Raw genomic sequence first — 23517 nt, 5'->3', positions numbered from 1 at the left:
AATATATATGAAGCGTTACTCACTGGAAGAATCTCAAATGTCTGTAGTGTTCCACTGTTTAGTGTTATTGTTTCTGAGTCAACGGTAGCAGCAGGAGAGTCTGTTGAAGCTGTGGTAATAAGGACAACAATAAATGTTTTGTAAATTTAAGTTTCTCTAGTGTACTCAATTATCATAAAGGCAATTTAATATTGAATAATTTGCCTGTAGACCTGAAGTCACTTAACATTTCTTATGAGAGATAATGAATTCAATTTGTCTGGGATGGCATATAGTACAGGGGTGGGCTAACTATGGTCCACAAACAAATCCAGCTGATTGCCAGTTTTTGTAAATACAGTTTACTGGAACACAGCCACGCCTATTGGTTTATATATTTCCTGTGGTTACTTTAGTACTACAACAGAGTTGAGTACCTGTGACAGACACCAGAAGGTCAATAAAGCCTAAAATATTTACTATATCTCTTCCTTTATAGAAAAGGTTTGCTAACCCTTGGTATACATGATTAAATGTTTCTAATGGTAGGAAGTAAGAGGAACACACTAAGACCAACCTGCAAAAAGACAGGAACTTGGTAAAAACTAATTTTCTTGTACATCTGGGTGAGCAGTATGGATGTCTCGACTGGTAGTACAAAAATACTAGGCTTTAATCACTTCCTAGCAATATAAACCTGAGTAAATAACTTACTTTGTAAACTAATGTTCAGATATTTTTACCTGTCCTGCCTACCTCATACGGTTGTGAGGATCAAAAGTGCTTTTAAACACAAATAAATGTTAAGACAGCATTATTTCAGAAGACCACATTTGGGAGACTGAATAAAGATCAGACAGTATAATCTCTTTACATGTGTGTCAACTGAGGATCAGACTTGATCAACATCTGCTCAAGGTTAAATAGAACATACTAGCAATGTCATCTTTTTTGGTGCTTGCAGTCATACCTATAGGCAAATTATGTGAAATATGGCTTGGAATTGACTTTTAATGTGTTGTGTTTATTAAATTCTGACTATAACACTTCTCAGCTATTTAAAAGGAATCTATTGCCCTTACCAACAGAAATGCACTTGATTCATATTATTCATCTTACTATTTGATGGATCCTTGAGATCATAGCTATAATAATTTGAAGGGGTTCCAGATAAGCTAAATCAATGTTAGTAAACTATTATCAGGGACAAATGTAGCCTAAGGCTAATATGGTTTTTACATTTTCAAAGGGTTGTTTAAAAGCAAAACAAAGACTATCCCTCAGAAACCTATGTAGCCTGCAAAGCCTAAAATATTTACTGTCTCTGGCTCATTACATAAAGAAATTTGCTGATCCCTGTTCCCTAACCTAAAAAACGAAAACGAGATTTTAGTTAGAATGCTACAAGTAATAGGTGGATTGTAGAACACTTGAGAAAATTCTAAACACTATTTTAAAATGCTGCTATCAATATTAAGGTATCATTTATAAAATGTTTGTCTTCCCAATGGGTACCGTCAACTCAATAGCCAAGAAAAACTAACATGCCCAATCAATTTATAACCAATAGCAACTCTCATATTTACTTGGACTAGTAATTTCAGTTGCTTTGCAATCCTCAGACTGAAACAAAAACAAAAAGAAATCCTTCATTCTTGATTACACTGATAACCAAATTCAGATTAGGACTTTAAGGTATGATTAGTTTAAATGTCTCTAAGGTAACTTTGACAGTCAATGCACATAGATACATGGTGTTAAACGCCAATATGTGATTCTGTGATTCTCAACCAGGGAATCATAATGGTATATTTAGAAATATGCAGGGTGTTTCTGTTTCTCATGATGACTGGCATATACTACTAACATTCTGTGGGCAAGATCAAAGGACACTGAATATCCTGCAATGTGAAGAAGTCTGCAAAAACCTGTTGCTCAAAATGCCAATAAATCACCTGGTTGAGAATAACATAATGATTGGAATTCTCTTGGGTATCTTTTCAAATGTAGATAGCATCATGTAGACCAAAACCAAAAAAGACGAGTGAAGAATATGGTTCTGAGAATTTCATCCTCATTCCTTTTTTTTTGTCACTATAATTCGAGACTGATGGGAAGGGATAAAGATCAATTTGACTTAGATCTAAAGAAAAAAAAAGTTCTCACTCTAACAACGGCTAGGTTTCCATAATCTCATTAAGCACAAAACTGTCAAAAAGTTGCCCATAGGAAACTGGCCCTTTACTCCCTGAAGAAAATCATTCTCAACCTTGCCAAAACTCACTTCTTTACCAAACGACCTCAAATCAATCCCCAATTGATATGTCTTCTGGTGAAATTACTACACATGACACACCAGTTGGTAAATTCTATTTCTTTGCTTGACTGACTGCTTTTTAGCTATTTTCTATCATTCATTCTAATTTCTATTTTTAATAATTTCTATTAAGTCATTAATTACAAAATCTAGAAATTAAGATGGTTTCAAATGGTTTATAATGGTTGGGCAACTGCTTATACATCCTTCCTGTCACACATTCAGTGTGCAAATATTAACTGAACTAAACAAAACATTTTTGGATGTCCTTCAGTTCACCTACTTGGGTAAATTTCTATTAACATTCTAGAAGACCAAAAGACATCAGAGCCATTAACTAAATCATATAGATCAAATAGCGGGAATCTTGAAGATCAAACACTTACAAACATGGGTGATCTGGACTGGAATCTGCAATGCTGCCATGGGGCTAGAAGAGATGGCTGTATTATCTTCCAAGCGGGCAACTCTTATCTGAACATGCTGTACACTGGAATTGGTATTACTGTTTGGAACTCCAGATCCTGATTTATTCTCCAAAAGCGTTGGGTTGTTTTTTTGGTTCTCATGTAACTGTTTAAGACCTTTTATTAAGACTGAAGGGAGATGGGTAGACAAAAAGAACATTGATTCTCCGACAGACCACCATCTAAGCAGCAAGGGAGGTGGGGGGAGGTAAGGAGGGAAAGTATTTGGAATAAATAATTGCACACTGGATGTGAGAGCTTATAAAAATAAGACATTTTAAAAAACAACATATCCTGAGATTTTTATGAACATTATCCATCGTAACAAATTTTAATTCTTAATATTGTTATTCTTGCCATCTAAGATGTATAATGTTAAAAAAATTAAAAAGGTAGACATTACAAAGAACATGAAAACGAACACTTTCTATTCCTAGGGTGTCTTGATAGAATTATTATTTAGGAAGAATACTGGCAATGCTAAACAGCTTATTTTCATTTTTTAAACGAATAGTGTATATTTTTCCCCCCAGAGCTGAAGGGCCCTTGACTGTTGGTCTAGAGGTAGCAACTGATCTTTTCCAAACAGTAATATGGTATTCCTGCACAGGGAAGCCCATTCTAGACTTTGTTTTGCTCTATTCATAAAATACGCTTATTCTCTGTAACTGGATTTTTTTTTTTTTTAAGACAAGGTCTTGCTCTGTTGCTCAGGCTGGAGTGGCATGATCACAGCTCATTGCAGCCTCGAATCCCTGGGCTCAAGCCATCCTCCTGCCTCAGGCTCTTGCTCCCCAATAGCTGGACTACAAGCACATGCCCACCATGCCTGGCTAATTAGTTTTTATTTTTCTGTAGTAATGGGGTCTTGCTATGTTGCCCAGGTTGGTCTCAAACTTCCAGCCTCAAGTGATCCTCCTGCCTCAGCCTCCCACGGTACTGGGATTATAGGCATGAGCCACCATACCTGACCTATACCTGGGTATTTAATTTTAAAAAACCACATTTTCATCAAGCCAAAGTTCCTCAGCATTAAATTTTCCTTTGGAACAATGGAAGTTAAGAGTGTTACAATAAGGGGAATAAATTTAATAACCTAAATTAGACCGCACAACTCAATTTAGTACCTAAATGCAAAACAGGCAACGAAAAGTATGCTATGCTTCACTTTAAGCAAACCCAATTTAAGATACCTAGATTTATATAATAAAATTAGAAAATTACAGAGCCGTTGTTCTACAAAATTATAACAGAATTTCTCTAACACGCCTAGTTAAGATATTTGAAATTACACAACTCACAAAAGTTGACTTAGGTTTTCAGAAGTATATCTTTGTATAAAACAAAAATATAGTCATCAATCACTTAAGGATGGGGATACGTTCTGAGAAATGAGCCATTAGGTGATTCTGTCATGGAATCATCAGTGTACTTACACAAACCTAGATGGTACAGCCTAGTACACACCTAGGCTAAAGGACGTATATAGTCTATTGCTCCTAGGCTACAAACCCTTACAGCATGTTACTGTACCAAATACTGTAGGCAATTGTAACACAATGGTAAATCTTTGTGTATCTAAACATAGAAAAAAAGTAAAAATACAGTATTTTAATATTGTGAGACCAATACTATGTATGACATCTGTTGTTGACTGAAAGGTTATAAGTGGCCAGCTATGCTGGCTCATGCAGGTAATCCCAGCACATTGGGAAGCCAAGCTGGGAAGATCACTTGAGCCCAGGAGTTGGAGACCAACCTGGGTAACATGGGAAGACCGCATCTCTACAAAAAAAAAAAATTAGCTGGGCATGGTGGCATGTGCCTATAATCATAGCTATTCAGGAGGCTGAGGTGGGAGGATCACTTGAGTCCACAGGTTTGAGGTTACAGTGAGCTATGATCACACCACTGCACATCAGCCTGGGTAAGAGCTAGACCCTGTCTCTAAAAACATAAAAATTAAATCGTTATGTGGCATGACTGTATATGCAGATTTTATTTCCTCCTGATAGTTTACAGAGAAGAACAAGAATGAGTATAAGTGTGTACATTTTCATTTTAGGGGCTTTAGGAATTACAAACAGTAGTAATTCTTCTCTGGGGAAGAAAACAATTATTGAGAGAAACAGGGCAGAAGTGTAAGTAGAAATCTGCTATGATCTCTCTTTAGCTGGGGCAGAGAACTTCTAACCTCTCACTCCTAAGAAGTAAATATGGCAAGAAAAGGGGAGGAGCTTAAAAAGCAAGTAATACATTACCAGGGAACGAAACATCCTTATGGTTTGCAATTTGCCTTTTGATGGTCCACCATTTACTTCGTAGCCATTGTGGTGAACGGACACTACTCCATCCCTCAGCTAACAGATCCCAGTTAATGTCATTTTCATCAGCTACATCAAGTTCTGCTATCCTACAGTTACAAAATAAGCATCTGTTAGACATTACATTAATTTCTCTATAAGAACCCCTCCTCTGACTATAGGTGATTACGCTGGCAAATAAAGGGAATGGCAGGTTATGGCAATGAGATGCTATTGTTAAGTTGCACGGGAAAGGACTCCAGGAGTGCAGATCTGCTTTCAGAGCTAACAGCTAAGAAATACCAACAGCAACAGCCTTTAGTTAAAGGTACAACCAATGGGCTAAACCATAAATGGTTAGAACCAGGTGAGGCACTGTGAAGGAAAAGGGGTATGGTAAAGGTTAGAATAAGAACAGATTTAGTTGTATAGTGTTCTGCAATGTTTCATAGTGTGGCATTTACTAAGTCATTTATTTCCTGGATCTGAGTGTTTCCACTGTTAAGCAAAACTATTTAGAAATGAGCTATTTATAAAGATGACTAGTTGAAGAAAAAAAAAACAATCCAGTCTAAAAAATAAACAAAACCCCCCACAAAATCCAAAACAAAATAACACAAAAACAGTAGCTGCAATCAAAAACCAACACACTAGTACAACAAAATTTGAGGTTTAAAAAAATCTGTTCATTTTCTAGCTTTGTTGTGATTTGATTTTCAGTAGGGAGTAGCCATGGTGACAGTCTCTATTACTTCAGAGTCTTAAACTATTTCTTGCTATTTCTTGCTAGTATTTTTGCCCATTTTATTTTAGTTAATGAGTCTTAATGGTTAAACCAACTACTTTTAAAAAAAAGCTGGGATTATGATATCTTAAAGATTTTTCGAATTTGTATGAAACGGATGTGTTTGATTTGGTCTACTTTGAAGGTGTGGAGGTAACTACAGACTGGGCCCCCTTCTTGGAAATCTTAGCACAGTAGCCAAGAATTGAAGGGCATGGAGACTGAACAGCCATCTTATCCTAAACGTGTTCCCCTTATAGGACTGAGGCACATTGGTGGGACAGTGGAAAAGCTGCACTGCCTCTGCCTGTGCCATACCTGTTCTGTGGATATAGAGAGGACTTCAGTCTCCACGCCTTCAATCTGGTACTTTGCACGAGCACTAAATCCACTAAAAGAAAAGGAACACAAAACAAAACAAAAAAAGAGCTCAATATGGAATACGTAAGATGTTAAACAGTAGTGCTCTATGGAAAGGATACTTTTCAGACACTAGGCATCTAGGGAAACCAAAAGAGGAAAGTCTATCAAGACATCCACAGCAATTAAGTGGTTTTTTCATTACAAGATTCAGGACACAAACCTGAGGATGAGATTGATTTCATCTTCCTTGGTCCATTCAGTACCTCCACTCTGTTTCCAATTCAGGTAGTTGAGCCATTTAGAACGACATTGCTTTTCTGAGCGGGTACCCACTCGTTCAGCCACAGCTGCCCAAGATACACCCTGTGTGACTATGTCACCTGGCTCAGTGCTTGTCAACTCATGAACCACTTCTGCGAGTCTCTTTTCTTCTTCTTCTGTCCACTTCCCTGAAAGAAGGAAATCATCCAGACTACCACTGCTAACTTCTTTTACAAATCTGATTCAGCCCTGTATTTACAAGGACCGATGGGAAGTATGCAGTAGTACTAAGAGTTTGTTTCTGAATGACCCTCTGGTGGAAAACCATATATACCTGCTAAGACAGTTTCATTTTACTAGCTCAGAGAGGGTCTCAGTAGAAAAGAAACTGAAGAATCCTATGGAAAGCACTCACCAATTATGAAAAGAAAAACCACCCAAAACATAACTACAAAGAAGAATGTATTCTCAAGTTACACTAAGTCCTTTATAAACCGTGAAGTGGGAAGACCTTCATCAATGGCTGACAGACAAGAAATGGCATGCTTTTTTTCTTACTCTCACCTAAGATTCCCTGCTCTGCAAAAGTAGAGTAAGTTCAAGAGGCCATTACTTACAGGAATGAATGATGAGACACTAGGGAAATAACACCAATGGGCTCAACCTATTTTAGTAAAAACTAGGTTTCTACCATCTTGTTTCCCCACTATCCCAACTCCAAGCTACTGTGATGAAATATTAGTAAAGTCTGATACAAGTATTTATATTTATTTTTATTCCTGTGTTTTCTCAACCCATAAACCCACTAATAGATAATCCCAAATGTTCCTCTCAGTCTTTTTCTTATGGAGCTAGAGCAGAAACACAGGGAACAAAGAGAACCATTTTTTTTCATCTTCTTTACCTCTGTTTCTGTTTTGTTATTACTAGCTAAAAACCTCTAGAAAATTTCAAAAAGACTGTGCTTGCTTTGGCATTCCATTCATCCAGCAAATGTTTATTGAATTTTCATTATATGCTAAGCACAGTTATGAATACTCTGGATGGATTCAAGATGAAGTCCTACTCTTCTATTCTAGCATGGTGTTAAAGGATGGGACCACTTTGAGACTGTGCTGTTTCATGGCGTGGCCTCAACAGCAGCTGTATGTCACAACATGAGAAGGAAACAGGCAGATCTATCAATCCCTCAGGCTGGGAATCAGGAAATGCCACTGTGTCCTTCCAAATTATGTTACCAAAAGTGGTTCTGTACTCACAGCATCTTACATGAACCTCTGAGATCCTATTCTAAATCTAAAGCTTACAGCCCTGCTTCTTTCATTAAACTAGCCATGTCACAGAATGACAAAGCTGGTAGGACGTATGTTCTCACTGCTCTGCAGGTAACAGTTCTGATTTCATTTTAGTAGAGCAAGGGGTTAAGGACAAAATGTATATGCCCTAGAAGCTAAAGCTAAACTTCAGAACTTTTTTTTTTTTTTTTAATTGAAACAGTGGGCACGGATTACGGATGCTTCAGAGAACATTATGGCTGAAAGGGCACTATGAGACCATCTACTCTAATCTCTTTATTTTACAGAGGGAAGTGAGGCTCAGAAAGGTTAAATGACAGTTAATGGCGGAGCCTAAATACGTTGTTGGTCGCAAAGATTAGGTTTAACAATATGACTAGGACATTTGTATGCATTAAGAGGCATTTGTGGTCTTGCCAGGGGACTGAAACACCAATCATAAATTTTTTCTATGGAAAAATATAGTTTGAGTTTAAAATAAGCAAAATACGTACAAATCTTTGGAACACAGCTTCTTCCTAATTTGGGACTTACCTGTGACTAAAGTTTTTCATAAACACTCACTGATTAGCTGTTGCTAATGTAAATTCAACAGTTAGATGGGCCTAAATTAAAATTACTTGCTGCATATATGTCTTCAAAATACTTTCTCAACTGGGGAAGTATTGAAATTGCTACAAAACTGAAACATGTCAGATCCGAATCATCTTGACACTAAGGTGATGTTGTGTCCCTGAAGACAATGTTACCTTTTACAAAAACAAAGTAAAAGATTAGTTTGATGTATCTAATAAGCTCAAGTAAAAGAAGACTAGAAAATAAAGTCTGAACTAAGGTGAATGATCTAAATCGCTCCCCCAGAACAAAGAAAAGACAGTATCCTAAGGGGCAGGAGGAGGCTTAAGTGGTGATAAGAAAACGCTACCAGGAGCAGTCACAGTACCTGTGTTGCAAGTATCCTTCATCAGTCGGCACCGATCTTTGACAGAAGATGCACTTCTTCCTAGCGCCGCCCCTATTGTTGCCCAGTCATTGCCATGCTTTATCCGGAGCCTAAAACAAGAGTCTGCCAATCAGCATTTGGTTCAATTGTTTTCTCCCTTTTAATTTCATCATTTATTCTTCATTCTTCTTCTTCCCATTTGACTGGTTTGGAAGTTGTGGGCAGCAATACTTTGAGAGCCAAAGTTTGAAAGTGTGGCCTTTTTTTGGGGTCCACAGTTGTCTGTGGGTGAAAAAAAAACAGGCAGCAATTGCCTTTTTCCTGGGTCAGAGAAGAAATAAGTAACTTGGATATGTGTTCAAAAAAGACCAATTTCCCCTCAGGTTACTGACACAATCTCCCAGGCAAGCCCCAGACTTTCCCTTTTGAGCATATACCCAACAAACTCTTCTTTAGACATCTAAAAAAGTTTCACAGGCTTTTAACAGATTATAAACAGAATCTACCTTCAAATTTTTTCATGATCCATACAATTCATTAAACCATACGTTAAGGCCTAACTCAATAAAGCAAAATTCTATTTCCTGAGATTCAATAGTCTTTGCAAAGTTGAGTCAGCCCAGATATTCACTGAAACATTTGCCAAGTCACCATTCTAAACTGAGCCATGTAGCACAACCCTGGTTTTGATCCTGGTATATGAATTCCCCAAATTTAGTCTTCAGGCCACCAAAAATGGCCCTTTAATCTTTTCTGGAACCCCTATTAGTGGTCTGAGGAAGCATCTGGTGAATGGCAACAGGAGACCAGATTTATACATTATGAGAATAGTTATTTTGTGCAAGTATGGATTTGATGTGATCTTTTTAAGGCCAATCATGCTTAACAGGAGAATTCAATTATACCAGTCTGCCAAAAACCTCTTGAAATTTTCAAAGTAAAACTTTTAAGGACGTAAGACATTTAAAAAAAAAATAGAATGAAAAAAACTTTAAAACTTACTCCTTGAGCTTCTCAATTTCTTCAGGTGTATATCTAGAAATTCAGAGAAATTTTTAAAAAATCAATTAAAACAATGAATGCTAAAAACCTTAATAAAAATCAGAATTTCATTTAGGGAGCTGAATGTTAAGTCACTTAGCATATGATAATACTTTCAAAGTAACCCATTTTAAAGTGGATTAATAAAAGTTGAGAATAGGCAGGGTGTGGTGGCTCAGGCCTACAATCCCATCACTTTGGGAGGCCAAGGCAGGCGGATCACCTGAGGCAAGGAGTTCGGGAGCAGCCTGGCCAACATGGCAAAACCCCATCTCTACCAAAAATAGAAAAGTGAGCTGGGCGTGGTGGCGGGCGCCTGTAATCCCAGCTACTAGGGTGGCTGAGACAGGAGAATAGCTTGAACTCACGAGGCAGATGTTGCAGTGAGCCAAGATCATCGTGCCACTGTACTCCAGCCTGGGCGACAGAGACTCTGTCTCCAAAAAAAAAAAAAAAAAAAGTTGAAAATAAATGCTTCTATTTATATTTTTTTAAAACAGTAAATATTTTTAGTTATAATAAAGGTAAGGATTGTATAATTTTCTCCAGAAAAAAAAATCAACATTTAAAACAAACATTCGCTCCTATGCTGTCTAACACTTCCTTTATTTCAAACTTAGATTTTGGCACTCTCAAATCATAACTATTCTGAAAAAACTTATGGGTGACATTGTAAACTACAGCTAAAAAGAAAATCTAAAAACAAAAAAAGTCTACAGAAAATTCTCTCAAAGCACTGAAAAAATTAAAATTATCTTTATTTCCTTTACCCAGGTATGGACATCTGACATACTCTTGCTCTTTATTTCAGTAGGCAAGTACTCAATACAGCCAATGTAATGTTCTTTTAAAAAATGTCCATTTAATAACTATGAAAGTCTGCTCACTTTGTAACCATTTGTAATGCATGGAAAGTTTATGAATAGTTAACAAGTCATTTATGCTTCATTTACAATTTTTTCTCTTTTTCCACTGTCACAAAAACATAATTTAATCCTCTTCAGCTTTCAAATGTATTTTCATTAGCAGGCTGCTGAAGAGCTAGAGAAAGAGCTCCACCATTAGCTCAGCAGTACCTAATAAGCCATACTACTGCCACCTAAAATTTCCAAAGAGAAATTAAAAATATGTCAGTAACAATATACAATCACTGCATTTGAAGAATCTTAATGATGCCTTCCCATAAATGCTACCTAAAACAGAAATCCATGCATTGTTTTCAGAAATGTAGTTCTTTTCCATTCTGCATTTAAAAAAAAAAAAAAAAGGCCACTGACCTAGGAATGCTATATTCTAAAAACAAATAAGAAAAATGTTACCAATAAATTTCAAGTTATTTTCACACTTCTTAAATCTTTAATCAGTACTGTACTTTTTATGTTACTTTACTACAAAGCAGACTTTGACATATTAAGTAAGCCAAGTCTTAAATCTAACCTATATAAAGTGAATTAGATCCTAATTTCTAAAAGAGGCTTTAATAATAAGGTTTCACCATATTCACAACATGGACCTGGAAGATAAAAATATTAACAATAATTCATAGCTGTCTTCAATTAATACCTTGACCATAATTCTATTTTTTAAAAAAATGGACAGTTCCTCAAATATTACCCCTAATTACATGAAAACATGCAGCATTACAAGTTTTCATACTTTCCCACATGGTTTCTGTCATCATACATGCGAAGCACTCTTCTATAAACTGCAAACAAAGGCCGGTTCAGACCCCATGCTATAGTCCTGTAGAAATCTTTTCTTTCGTCTTTTGACATCTCAAAGATGATTTCTGTAGCATCTTTTATTCCGCGTGCCTAAATGGGTTACATTTCTTTGATTTAGGGATTTCTGATAAAATGCATATGGATATACTATGCTTTTAAAATATCACTAATTCATTAATAAATCAAATATAAACTTTTAAGGTGTTGCAAGACATAAAAAAGTGACACTTAAATGTTCCAAGAATAAACTATCAAATTCAATAAATTCAATTTCCGTCAACTCTTTTACAATTACAAAAGGTTAAAAATAGATCTAAAGAAAGTAGAAGGAAGCAAATCACAAGAGCAAAATCAATGGAATCCAGAATCAAAAGGATAAACTAATCTAGAAATTGGTTCTTTGAAAACATCCATTAAGATTAATAAAATTTGAAATGATTAAAGTTCTGCCAAAAAAAAAAAAAAAATGACACAAACAATATTAGCAATGGGAAAATGGGGCCTAAGTAGAGATACTGCAGAGATTAGACCATTAACAAAGTAACATTATGAACAATTTTATGGTCATAAATTTAAATTTTGGTAAAATGAATAAATTCCTAGAAGACATCAAACATCAACTTACCAAAACTGACTCTGGAAGAGACAGAAAATCAAATAGGCACAGACCATCAAGAAAATCTAATCAGTTATTAAATAATCTTCCCACAATAAAAACAGTAGGCCCACATGACATAGATGACATTATAGGTAAATCCTACCAAAGAGACACATAATCCTGTCCTTAAACTATTCAAAAGTTAAAAAAAAAAAAAAAAGTGGGTACATTTCTTTGCTTATTTTGTCAGGCTAGCATAATCTTAATAGTGAAACCAGAGGAGGACAGTTTCAGAAAAGAATTTTCAGGTCAAACTCATTCACTAACATAGATCTCCTAATAATATTTTAGCACACTGAACCCAGCAATGTATAAAAACATTAGTATGTCCAGGTAGAAAAGTGAATTTATCCCAGGAATACAAGTTTGTGTTAATTTCAGGAAAATTATTAATGTAATTAATCACATCAGCAGATTTATGGAAAAAATGTAAAATCTCAACAGATGTGGGAAAAGCATTCATAAAATTCAGTATTCATATATGTATATCTTACCAAATTAGGATTCACTGATAATCAGATTTTTTAAAAAACCAAAATTATAAAGATTAGAAAAGAGGAATCACTTGTAATATATAGGTAGAAACACAAAAAAATCTATGAAAAAAATTATGTGATTTAAAAAAGAACTAATTTTAGCAAGGTTGCTAGATACAAAATCAAAATGCAGTTATTTGCGTTTCTACTCAAAGTTTAGATAACATTTTTAAAAGTTCCCACACGGCATCAAAATTAAGAGTATCAGAACTTAGGCAAGTTATCAATGTCCTTTATGGAGGAAAATATAAAACCTGACATTGAGGAGGAACTAAGAGTTATACCATGTTTTTCAACAGGAAGATGACATACTGTGAAGATATTACTTCCCCCCAAATCAAAGTACAAATTCAATGCCATCCAATAAAAACTCCATTTGAATGTTTCACTCTCTGTAAGCTGATTTTAAATTTACAACAAAAGAGCAAAGGGCCAAGAATAGCTAAGACATTTATGAACAGACTTGCCCCATTGGATATTGGGACTTCTGAAGACGGCACTGTACTGGTGCAGGTATCAACAAATAGAACCTGAAAACAAATTGGAAAACCTAGAAACAAATTTGTGGCAGCTTGATTTAGAACAGAATGGACACTGTAAGTTAGGAATTAGACATCTATACAGAAAGAGATACAACTGAAATTATATCTCACACCTACAGCCAGGAAATGCAGAATTATAAAACTTTTACAAGATAATGTGAGAATGTCTTCATGCCCTTGAGGCAGGGAAGGATTTCTTAAGCAAGCATGCATGCAAAACAAACAAAAAAGATGATACACTTGATACTGCAGTTAAAAATTTTTTATCAAATGACACCTAAAGAGAAGGAAAAGACAGGCCACTAAATTGGGACAATTTTGTATCTGTAATACAAATGACCAATAAACCATTAGTACCCAGCATACATTAAGAAAGTCTAAGTTAAACAAAACAGTTAACGCCACAGAAAAACTGGTGAAAGACACAGGAATTTCAAAGAAGAAACACAAATAGCCAATAAGCATATCAAAATGTTATCAGAGAAACAAATTAAAATCATAATTAACACCCATTAGATTTGTACAAATGAATAGCAAAAAACTAAAAGAACCCAAATGACCATTAACTGTGAAATGGGTAACTTGCACATTTGCACGATGAAATACACCTAAATAAAAGGGTAAGGATATTAAAATAATAATGAGTTACAGAATATCCACAGAATTAATCTATTTATATATATTTCAAAAACAGGTGAAATCACAGTATATGCATTTTATATACTTTTGAATGTATGAAACTTCACAGCAAAAAATTTCTACATTTCAGAATGTTTTCTAAAATTCTTTCACTTATGCAGTTCCAATTTTGCCAGTGATTCAACCTAAATATTTACTGATCTACTACATGCAAGCACACTGTGTTGCAGGATGACCATACAGTGAGATAAAAGATTCTTCTGCCTCCACACTCTTTGCCCTTTTTCTTGCTTGTGGAAGTTACTTTCATTTATCCTTTTAACCCAAATATGAAACATATGACATCCAACTAATTGGAACTCTCTGAAGTTTAAAACTGGCTCTACAGAAGTCTTAGAAGAGCACCACATAATAAAAGCTATGGTCAAAAACCCAAATTGAACAAATTATCTTTTTTCAAGATAATCTTTTGAACATTTCCTATTTCTGCCAATCTGATCATCATTCTCCCAATCACCTAAAATAAAAACTCTTAAGTTGCTCTAACTCCTTTTCCTTCTTTCCCAACATTCAGTTCAGGCATCCTTGCAGATATTTGGTTATCTGCCCTTTCTCTATCAATTCTATTTCTACCACTGTAGTTTAAGTCCTTTGCCACTATCAGTTGGGCTACTGAAACAGTCCTCTAAAAGGTCTCAAATCCTACTCACACTCCTGCCCATTAATCACTAACTTGGAAGGGTCCTCGGAGATTATCTACTTTAATCCCATAGACAAGGAACTAGCTTAATTCTCAAAGTTCAGTATTCCTTAGCACTGATTACTGCTTTATCTAAACTAGTAGCATTTTCCAGGATTAACTGAAGCATATGTGACTAGTGGACAACTTAAATACACTTCTGGATTCATTTTCAATGGCCAATGTATTTGTTTCTCTTAAAACAACAAACATGGTGGAAGGATCCCATTTATTAGTGAAGAATTAGAAGTTTTAAAATTCTATATTTCAAAAAGCTTAGCTTGGGAAAGTTGCAGTTAAAATTAAAATTTAAAATGTGGACCTTCTATCTAGGCAGCACTGTATTTCTACATTAGTGTTGAGTGGAAAATCTAAAGTAAGCAGTCAATATATCAAACGATACGAGAATGGTTAAACACTGTATACCATCCTTCCCCAAATGATGCTGATGGTCTACATTTCAGACATAACACTATTTGAATCTAACTCCATTACAGAAATGGTCAGCAAGTCTCTGGAAAGATTTCCTTGAGAATACAGATCTACCCCACGAATTCCTTACTCAACTAAACTACTAGCTTTTCTTAAACCCTTTAATGCTTCTCATCTGCTATAGGATAAAGTTCAAATTCTTTGGCATGGACTTCAGAGCCCAGTTTTCCAGAGGCTATTTATCTCAGTTCAAGGTAAAGGGGTTAATTTAATGTGCGTTGGTTTTGATCTTTGATTTCTTGCTGCTTCAGCTTGTATTCATGTAGTTCCCTCCAATTCTACTCTAGCCCAAGTACCATTCTTTAAGACAGCTCAAATCCTTTTTCTTCCAAAATTTTCCATAACTGCTCTAAAAACTCTTCTTTCTGTAAACTTGTACAGAATTCACATGTATCATTCACATGATACAAGGCTTTGTATCACTCTTTACCTGTTTCCAGCCTGCCCAAATGGATCACTGACTTCAAAAGCAAACACTGTTAAAGCAATCCATGCCTTAACACAATCCAAAGCCTTAAAAATATTGTGTTCAAAAGACATTTAATGAAGAGTACTAAGCTAACAAGAAATAAACCTGAATAAGAAAATAAACTAAATTTTTGATTTTTTTTAAAAGGGAAAGACTACTATGACATCAAAAATTCATTCAAAGATGCATACCTTAGCTGGGCGTGGTGGCTCATGCCTGTAATCCCAACACTTTGGGAGGCCGAGATGGGCGGATCACCTGAGGTCAGCAGTTTGCGACCAGCCTGGCCAACATGGTGAAACCCTGTCTCTACTAAAAATACAAAAATTAGCCGTGCGTGGTGGTGCATGCCTGTAATCCCAGCTACTCAAGAGGCTGAGGCAGGAGAATAGCTGGAGCCCAAGAGACGGAGGTTGCAGTGAGCTGAGATTGTGCCACTGTACTCCAGCCTGGGCAACAGAGCAAGACTCTGTCTCGAAAAAACAAAAACAAAAACAAAACAAAGAAAGATGCATACCTTAAGCTTTTAAACAATATAAATTAAACTATATAGCCTTCTTGAAAAGATAAGACTTTAAAATGTTGAGAGGCTACTAACATTTTATCTAAACTTTAGGGTGGCAACTAAAGTAGTAAAGCGATTTTAAACTGAGAATTCAAAATATTATTATACTATAATAATGTATTTTAGAATTACTCAGCTACAACATGTTAGCCATTACAAAAATCCATTACAAAAATAAGTAAAAAGTTAATAAGTACATACAACATACTGTGTCGGTATTTCTGCAACTGGCAATAAACAAATTAGTGAAACATAAAAATATGCCATAAGATACCTTTAGATAGCGTTCAATATTGTTCATCAAAATATCAATTTCTTCCTTGGACCACATCCCCTGCTTCCACTTATGCCCTTTAAAAGAAAACAAGTAATGTTAAAAAAAAAAAAAAGTTACTCTTTGAAAGAAATAAAACACCAAAGATTCCTTTGTGATTATATTTGGGGATAAAATTTAGCTAATTTCATTTCTCATTCCTCTGAAATCTGAAAGGTCTCTAGGTTAAACTTGCTTTTGTAACTTCCGGATTTTAAGCTATAGTACATTTATTTGACCCTACTAAAAAAAGACAATGATAATTAAAAGATTTTTTAAAACTTACCTCTCTTAGCCTTTCAACAATATAGAACTGCTAAAAAGAAACATAAAAGTAAAAAAAGCCAAATCATGCTCAAAACTTTTTGAAAAATTTCTCCAGTGAAAATTGTATGGGCAAAAAGAACATATACAAATGTTGGGAGCAAGCACCCCAAAATCTGGCCATAAACTGGCCCCAACACTGGCCATAAACAAAATCTCTGCAGCACTGTAACATGTTCATAATGGCCCTAACACAAAAGCTAGAAGGTTGTGGGTATACACACACAACTGCTGCAGTTAACTAGCCCAATCTATTCCTTTAATTTGGCCCATCCCTTCATTTCCCATAAGGGATACTTTTAGTTAATTTAATATCTATAGAAACAACGTTGATGAGTGGTTTGCTGTTAATAAATATGTGGGTAAATCTCTGTTCAGGGCTCTCAGCTCTGAAGGCTGTCAGACCCCTGATTTCCCACTTTACACCTCTTATATTTCTGTATGTGTGTCTTTAATTCCTCTAGGGCTGCTGGGTTAGGGTCTCCCGGACTCTAGGGCAAGGTAAATATTGAATAACAAGTGAATAATGTATTCTTAAAGAGTATTTACTATACAGTGGTTGAAAATGATTTACATTTTTCTGCTTCCTTTCTGTACTTCACAGTGGCACACACACAGCGCTCACTTTTTTTGTAGCACCTTCCCCAGCTATGCTTGAGCATAGCCAACACTATAAACACTACGTTTAAGGCTTAAGGTAGCCTCTAGGTCGCTTATCACACCATAGTAGGCCCTTGAAAAGGCTTGAGTTCCTACTCTCATAAGCAATAACTATCTTGTCTTAAATGCCACCACTATGCATTTGTTCAAAAATTAACAAGACAAAATTTACTTCAAATCAGAAGGAGAAAAATAATTATTAATTACTGAACAACAAATGGTGGTTTCAAAACCTTAATTCAAAGTCATTTGGGGCCAAATTTAATTCAGTTAGAAAAGCTCAATTACTCTAACTGCTCAATCCTAATGATGAAGGTCCAACTCAGAATCTTGATGACTATAAGCCCTTTCTATCTCCATTTTTTTCCACTGGGCACTAAAATTCACAGTATATCTTACCTTTATTAGTCAGAGAATCCTTATCTTCTTTAGTTGTAAACCATGCTTGGCTAACTGCTGAAACTTCCTCATTACCCAAGGGAGATATTTCATCTAGTTGCTCATTCTGCAAAATCTTGTAAAAGTAAAAAAAAAAAAAAAAAAAAAAAAAAAGTGGCAGCTTGATTTAATGCCCAACCTGATTCATCTTTGTAATCCTAAGCATTATAAAACTTAAATATAGTCATACGGAATTCACTTGTTTTAGATATAGTAAAAATATATTCAATTTACAAAAAAATATTTCTTGCTATTTTTATTATGGCAGTATGAAAACACAATTATATGCATTAACATAATATGACCTTCATTTAAGCAAGTAAGTGTACTACTGGCTTCAGTTTTATATAAAATGGGCCAAGAGTCTATTAAGTATTTAAATCAACATAGAATACTCAGGGAAATTTAAATATTTACACATGTAAATAAGCTCAATAATATACAATATACAGTTATCTGTTCTAGATAGGAAAATGGAAGTGCTAGGGTTGGGTGTTATGATTTGTTAATGCCCTCCGAGATAAGCTTGCTGCCTAAATCACCAATAATGTAATCTCTTAACTTAAAAGATTAACAGGCTAAATCATAAGTCATTATTGCAAAATCATGGTCTGCTTATTGTTTTCTGACAACTTTGTTTTAGACAACCTCTAGAGCCTTATTAATGTACCTTTCTCTCAAAGAACTGTATGGTACTACTTATTCTTAATGCAGTTAAGTCTTCTGTGCAACCACCACCATCTATATTTTTAGTTACAAGCATATCTAACTTAACAAATTCTGCAGGGGAAAAAGCTGCCTTTGGCAGAGTTGACCCTGGCCTAAAGAGAACCATAATGTAAATGAGGAAGACCTGGCAACAGTGCTACCGTATCAGATATTAGCCTATCATAGACAGAATAAGGGAAGAGTCACATGTTTAGTGACCACTCAACCCAATTCAGTCTCTGGGCTAAAAAAAAAACTAAGCAATGTTACTGGCTGAAGGTAAATCCTAAGAAGGACTGAACTACTACTTCTTGAATAAACAGAAACTGAACTTCTAATATGAAGAGAAACTGAAACCCACCTCTCTTGGAAAGAGATAAGCTGTCCTCATCTCTTTTGGAAAAAGATAAGCTGTCAGTGGACAACCAAGGTACAATTAGGAGAAAAGTCACATTTCTATTGTTGCCTACTACTTTATTTTTGTATCTGGTGGTAATATATATAGTGTGTTTATGGAAGTGCTTTTGAATTCATGGGCAAAAAGCTGGAAATCACTGGAACAAGTGTGAATAAGTTTTATAGCCCTCTATTTATGTGTCATACTTTTTGATTTTTTAAATCAAGAAGGACCTGTATAAAGCTAAGAATTGAGACAAACTATATGTGTCTAAGGTTCTTACATTCTGAAGATCACAATTTTATAAGATTTGATCCTGGAGTTATATATCAGTAAAGAGTATAACAGAGAGCTATCAAAAGACCTTGATACATGCAATACTCAGTTTTAAGAACTATAATGTAGAAAATACTCTTATCTTCTCTTAATCAGTTGGATATGAGAATCAAATCACCATTTCTCAAAGTATGTCTATATAGCAAAGCCCATTCCATGAACCTTTGGAATAAGTCTGTTATGCTGATTAACCACTATTTGGGGGCAAACATTTAATGCCTTATGGCTCAAATCTTCCCTCAAATGAACAAATAATTATTAAGCAGTAGCAGTAGTATTCAACACCATCAATAATAAATGAGTTTAGTGAGTACAGCAGGAGACTTAGGTACCTTGAAGGGTACCTATCTATACTTGATATATAAATAAGTCTTACAGTATTTTACCCCCATTTTTCACTACTTTATGCATCTATTAAGTTTCCTCAGCTTTATTTAGTATGCTGCTGCTTTTAAAATGAAGCTTTTATGAGTTGGTTGCAGGATTTCATGCCTATAATATATATAAGGCTTAGAAACCTAGAATATTCAGCTCATTGAAGCCTCTTGCAACCACAAAGTACTACATACATAGGGACTTACAATAGTTTCTAATTATTTTTCAAGCTAGTCTCATCACTGAAATGAGACACAGTACATTAACTACCAAACTATGTCAAAATAGCTGCACCTGGTTTACAGCAAAGATACAGTAAGAAACAGACTATTTCTGAACTTTTTAACTATGCTGACTTTCAACTCACATCTTGTTCATTTTGTGTCTAAAGTTAATCTTATTAAACAAATATTAGCAATTATTAGAAAAGTTTTTTGTTCACTAAAATGGTGATAGCAACCCAAGAGGTTAAATATTAAATTATAACTCATTAACTCTTTGGCAGTAATCAAAACAAAAGAGCTTTGTAATTTGTTTCATAATAAGGGCCAAAACAGTGGCGTGTGCCTGTAGTCCTCGCTACTTAGGAGGCTGAGGTTTCTCATCATTTTATCTGCTAACCAATGTGTCAAGGAACATTCTCCTGAGGACAGTTAAAAGATTTACTATACCTGGATCTGTGTCACAGTCCCCTCAGTAACCTCATCATCTGCTACCTCTGTGGTCGCAGTCATGGTCACCTCAAAGCTCTGATCATTTTCTGAAACTTCAAGAAAAGGAACAGTTCATCTCCAGAATAATAATGGCAAGTTTTAATTGTTCTAAAAATATCCATGGGAAAAAAACACAATCATCTAATTTCCTAACAAACTACTTGTTAATACATCTTCACATGTATATATTCATTTGCTTAATAATAGTTAATGAGAACCTAATTCATAGTAGATACTGCTCTGGGTGCTGGGGATACAACAGTGAGCAAGGGAAACAAAAATCATTTCTTCATGTAGCCTATATTCTAGTGGGGAAAGACACAAAATGGCCAGATACTACATTGGATGGTGATTAGTAGTGAGAAAAAATAAAACAGGAAAGGGAATCTGTTGGGGTGGAGGACAGTATTTGAAATTTTCTATAGGAGGCTGGGAAAAGTGACCAAGACTTGGAACAAGTGAGGATGGAAGCTAGTTTTGCAGGAATCTCAAGGAAGAGCATTTCAAGGAGAGCCAAGTGCAAAGGCTCTGAGACGGGGCATGCTTGGAGTGTTCATGAGAATGGCAAGCAGGTCAGTGCAGCTAAAGCAGACTAAACAAGAACAGTAGGAGATTGTGTGGGGCCTTGTAAGCCAAAAGGTTTTGGTTTTAACTCTTAGGTGGGAAACAACTGGAAGATTTTGAATAGAGGAATAATATAATCTTTTATTTTAACAGACTCACTCTGTGCTATCAGAAAAACCATCTGAAGCGCAAATGCAATAAAGATAGGTCAGTGGCTTGGACTAGGGTGAAGGCAAGTGAGAATGGCTAGTAGTTCAAATTGTGAATGTATTCTGGATGGCAAAGCCACTATGATTTATAGACAAAGAGGAGATGGAAGAGACTGAAGGGCTAAGGATAATATTACATTTTTTTTTAAAAAAAATCAAAACTACTGGAAGAATACACCTGCTACTAATTAGTTGAGAAGATTGTAAAATAAGCAAATTTAAGGATTTAGGAAGTTATAGAACCTCTGCTTTAAACACACTAGTTTGAGACAACTACTAAATATTTAGAGAATGAGAAGTCTGGTCTGGAATAAATCTGGGGTGGTTAACACCAGATAGTATTTGAAACCTTAAGTTGAGATCACCTAAAAAGTGAGTAAACAAAGAAGCAGTCTAAGGACTTAGTTCTGGGGTGCTCCACATTTAGAGGTTCTGGTGACATGGAAAAGTCAGCAGTAGAGACTGAGAAGAAATGGACAGAAAAATAGAAAGAAAACCAGAGGAATATTTTCTATAGGCCAAGTGAAAACGTTTCAGGGAGAAGGGAGTAATAAATATTGTCAAACGTTGCTGACAGATCAAGTAAGGCAAACACTAAAAAAGTGAACATTGAATTTGGCAACAAGAAGGTCTTTGGAGAGCTGGGAAAAACAGTTTAGTTAAGGGGTGAAAGCTTGGAGTAAGTTTAAGGAAAAATGGGGAAAGGAAATGAAGGCAAATACAGGCAATTTTCAAGGTATTCTGCTCTAAAGGCAAGGAGGAAAATTGAGTAAGAACCAAAAGTGAGCTAAAAGAACTTTTTATTTATTTTTCTGAGACAGGCTCTTGTTCTCTTGCCCAGGCTGGAGTGCTGTGGCACACTCACAGCTTATTGCAGTCTCAACCTCCCAGGTTCAAGCAATTCTCCCACTTCAGACTCCCTAGTAGCTGAGATTACAGGCATGCACCACCACACCCGGCTCATTTTTGTATTTTTTGTAGACACAGAGTTTTGCCATGTTGCCCAGGCTGGTCTCAAATCCCTGGGTTCAAGCAAACTGCCCGCCTCAGCCCCCCAAAGTGCTGGGTTTATAGGCATGAGCCACCACGCCTGACCAGGGACTTTTTATTTAAAGAAAAATAACAGTATGTTTGTGATACTGTGGTAATGACTCAGTAGAAGAAAAACTGGTGACACAGAAGAGACAAAATAATTATTGGAACAATGTCCTTGAGTAGGTAAAAGGGATAAAATCTAGTAAATGGAAGGGTAGGCCTAAGATAGGACAACGAATATATGAATGGACATAGATGCAGGTAGGTATGTATTTGTGGTAGTAGGAATTTGTAGAAATTATTTTCTGGTCACTTCAAATTCTTTGTGAGTAGGGTTATTGGCTCAGAGTAAAAAGGTGGAAAAGGTATTTGGAAGTTTCGGGACATATGAAATAGTCATCTCAGAGTGGGTAAAAGAACACTAGAGAACTGTTGTTACTGGTAGGCAGCATTATGAGCCCGTGAGAATAGTCAGCCTGCTTGTGTCATTTTTCTCTAATACTTTTCAATTAGCTGCACTGGTACAGACATAAACAGGCAAAAATCGATTTAGACAGTTATGATTTCACCAAATAAGTGAGAGGAAAAAAAAGGACTTGGTGAATGCAAGACAGTGATTATAAGATTAACCATAAAAGTAAAACAGGGTAAAAAGGAAAGAAAGGATACAAGTAGAGAAGAAACAATGATAATATAATAGGATCAATGGGTCCCAGTGAGGCAAAAGACTGCAGGAGTTACAGAGTGCTACAGGAAGTGAGCTGGAAAAACAGAAGTAGTGGTAGGAAAACAGCAAGTCTGAAATAGATCACAAATGAACTCTAGTAACAGGTAAGAGTGGTAAAGGCAGTAATAAATGGAGAACAAAAGGAATAAGAGGCTAAGGTACTGAAAGAATCATCTAGACGAATACTGTAATCACTATATAGTTATAACTATAAATAGGGAATGGGATAAATGTAGTGGCAGATGACTACAAAGAGAAGAGGTAAGTGAGTTAGAGTGATTAATGAGAGGCTGATGCCTGTGAGGATTTTTACGATCCAGACAGATAAACTTTATCAGTCTTATTGCTAAGTATTAGGCTCCAGTGTGTCTTCCATATGTGATGATGCTATGACCCAACATTAAGCAGCTCATGTGCTTTCAAGTCAACCTTCCTCTATTATCTGAAGCGCCATTAAGGATTTGGTTTACCACCATAAAAAAACATAATAAAGTGTAGTTTGAACCTACAATCATGAACAGGGCATTTCACTTTAACAAAATGAATTGGTTAAAGTCAATTCATTTCAAATTAGCTACTCAGAAATTCTAGTTTAGAAAAT

The 23517-nt window shown here is 35.6% G+C and overlaps 1 protein-coding gene across 7 annotated transcripts in view; it reads right to left on the bottom strand.

Moving 5' to 3' along the window:
* DMTF1 (cyclin D binding myb like transcription factor 1) overlaps positions 1–23517 on the bottom strand; it is a 44018-nt gene that overhangs the window by 5205 nt on the left and 15296 nt on the right. For all 7 annotated transcript variants that reach the window (XM_003896378.4, XM_017956993.3, XM_021936110.2 and 4 more), the window contains 10 exons: positions 20340–20434; positions 17814–17928; positions 16392–16468; positions 11410–11567; positions 9715–9747; positions 8713–8822; positions 6434–6662; positions 5025–5176; positions 2683–2892; positions 24–109 (listed from right to left, as the gene is read on the bottom strand). In XM_003896378.4, coding sequence (XP_003896427.1) covers positions 24–109; positions 2683–2892; positions 5025–5176; positions 6434–6662; positions 8713–8822; positions 9715–9747; positions 11410–11567; positions 16392–16468; positions 17814–17928; positions 20340–20434 — 1265 coding nt within the window. The remainder of the gene's footprint in view (positions 1–23; positions 110–2682; positions 2893–5024; positions 5177–6433; positions 6663–8712; positions 8823–9714; positions 9748–11409; positions 11568–16391; positions 16469–17813; positions 17929–20339; positions 20435–23517) is intronic.

Source organism: Papio anubis, chromosome 4, assembly GCF_008728515.1.
Source record: "Papio anubis isolate 15944 chromosome 4, Panubis1.0, whole genome shotgun sequence".
Lineage (NCBI taxonomy): Eukaryota > Metazoa > Chordata > Mammalia > Primates > Cercopithecidae > Papio > Papio anubis.
Note: the sequence above shows the minus strand (reverse complement) of the source record. Positions and strands in the feature narration are given on the sequence as shown.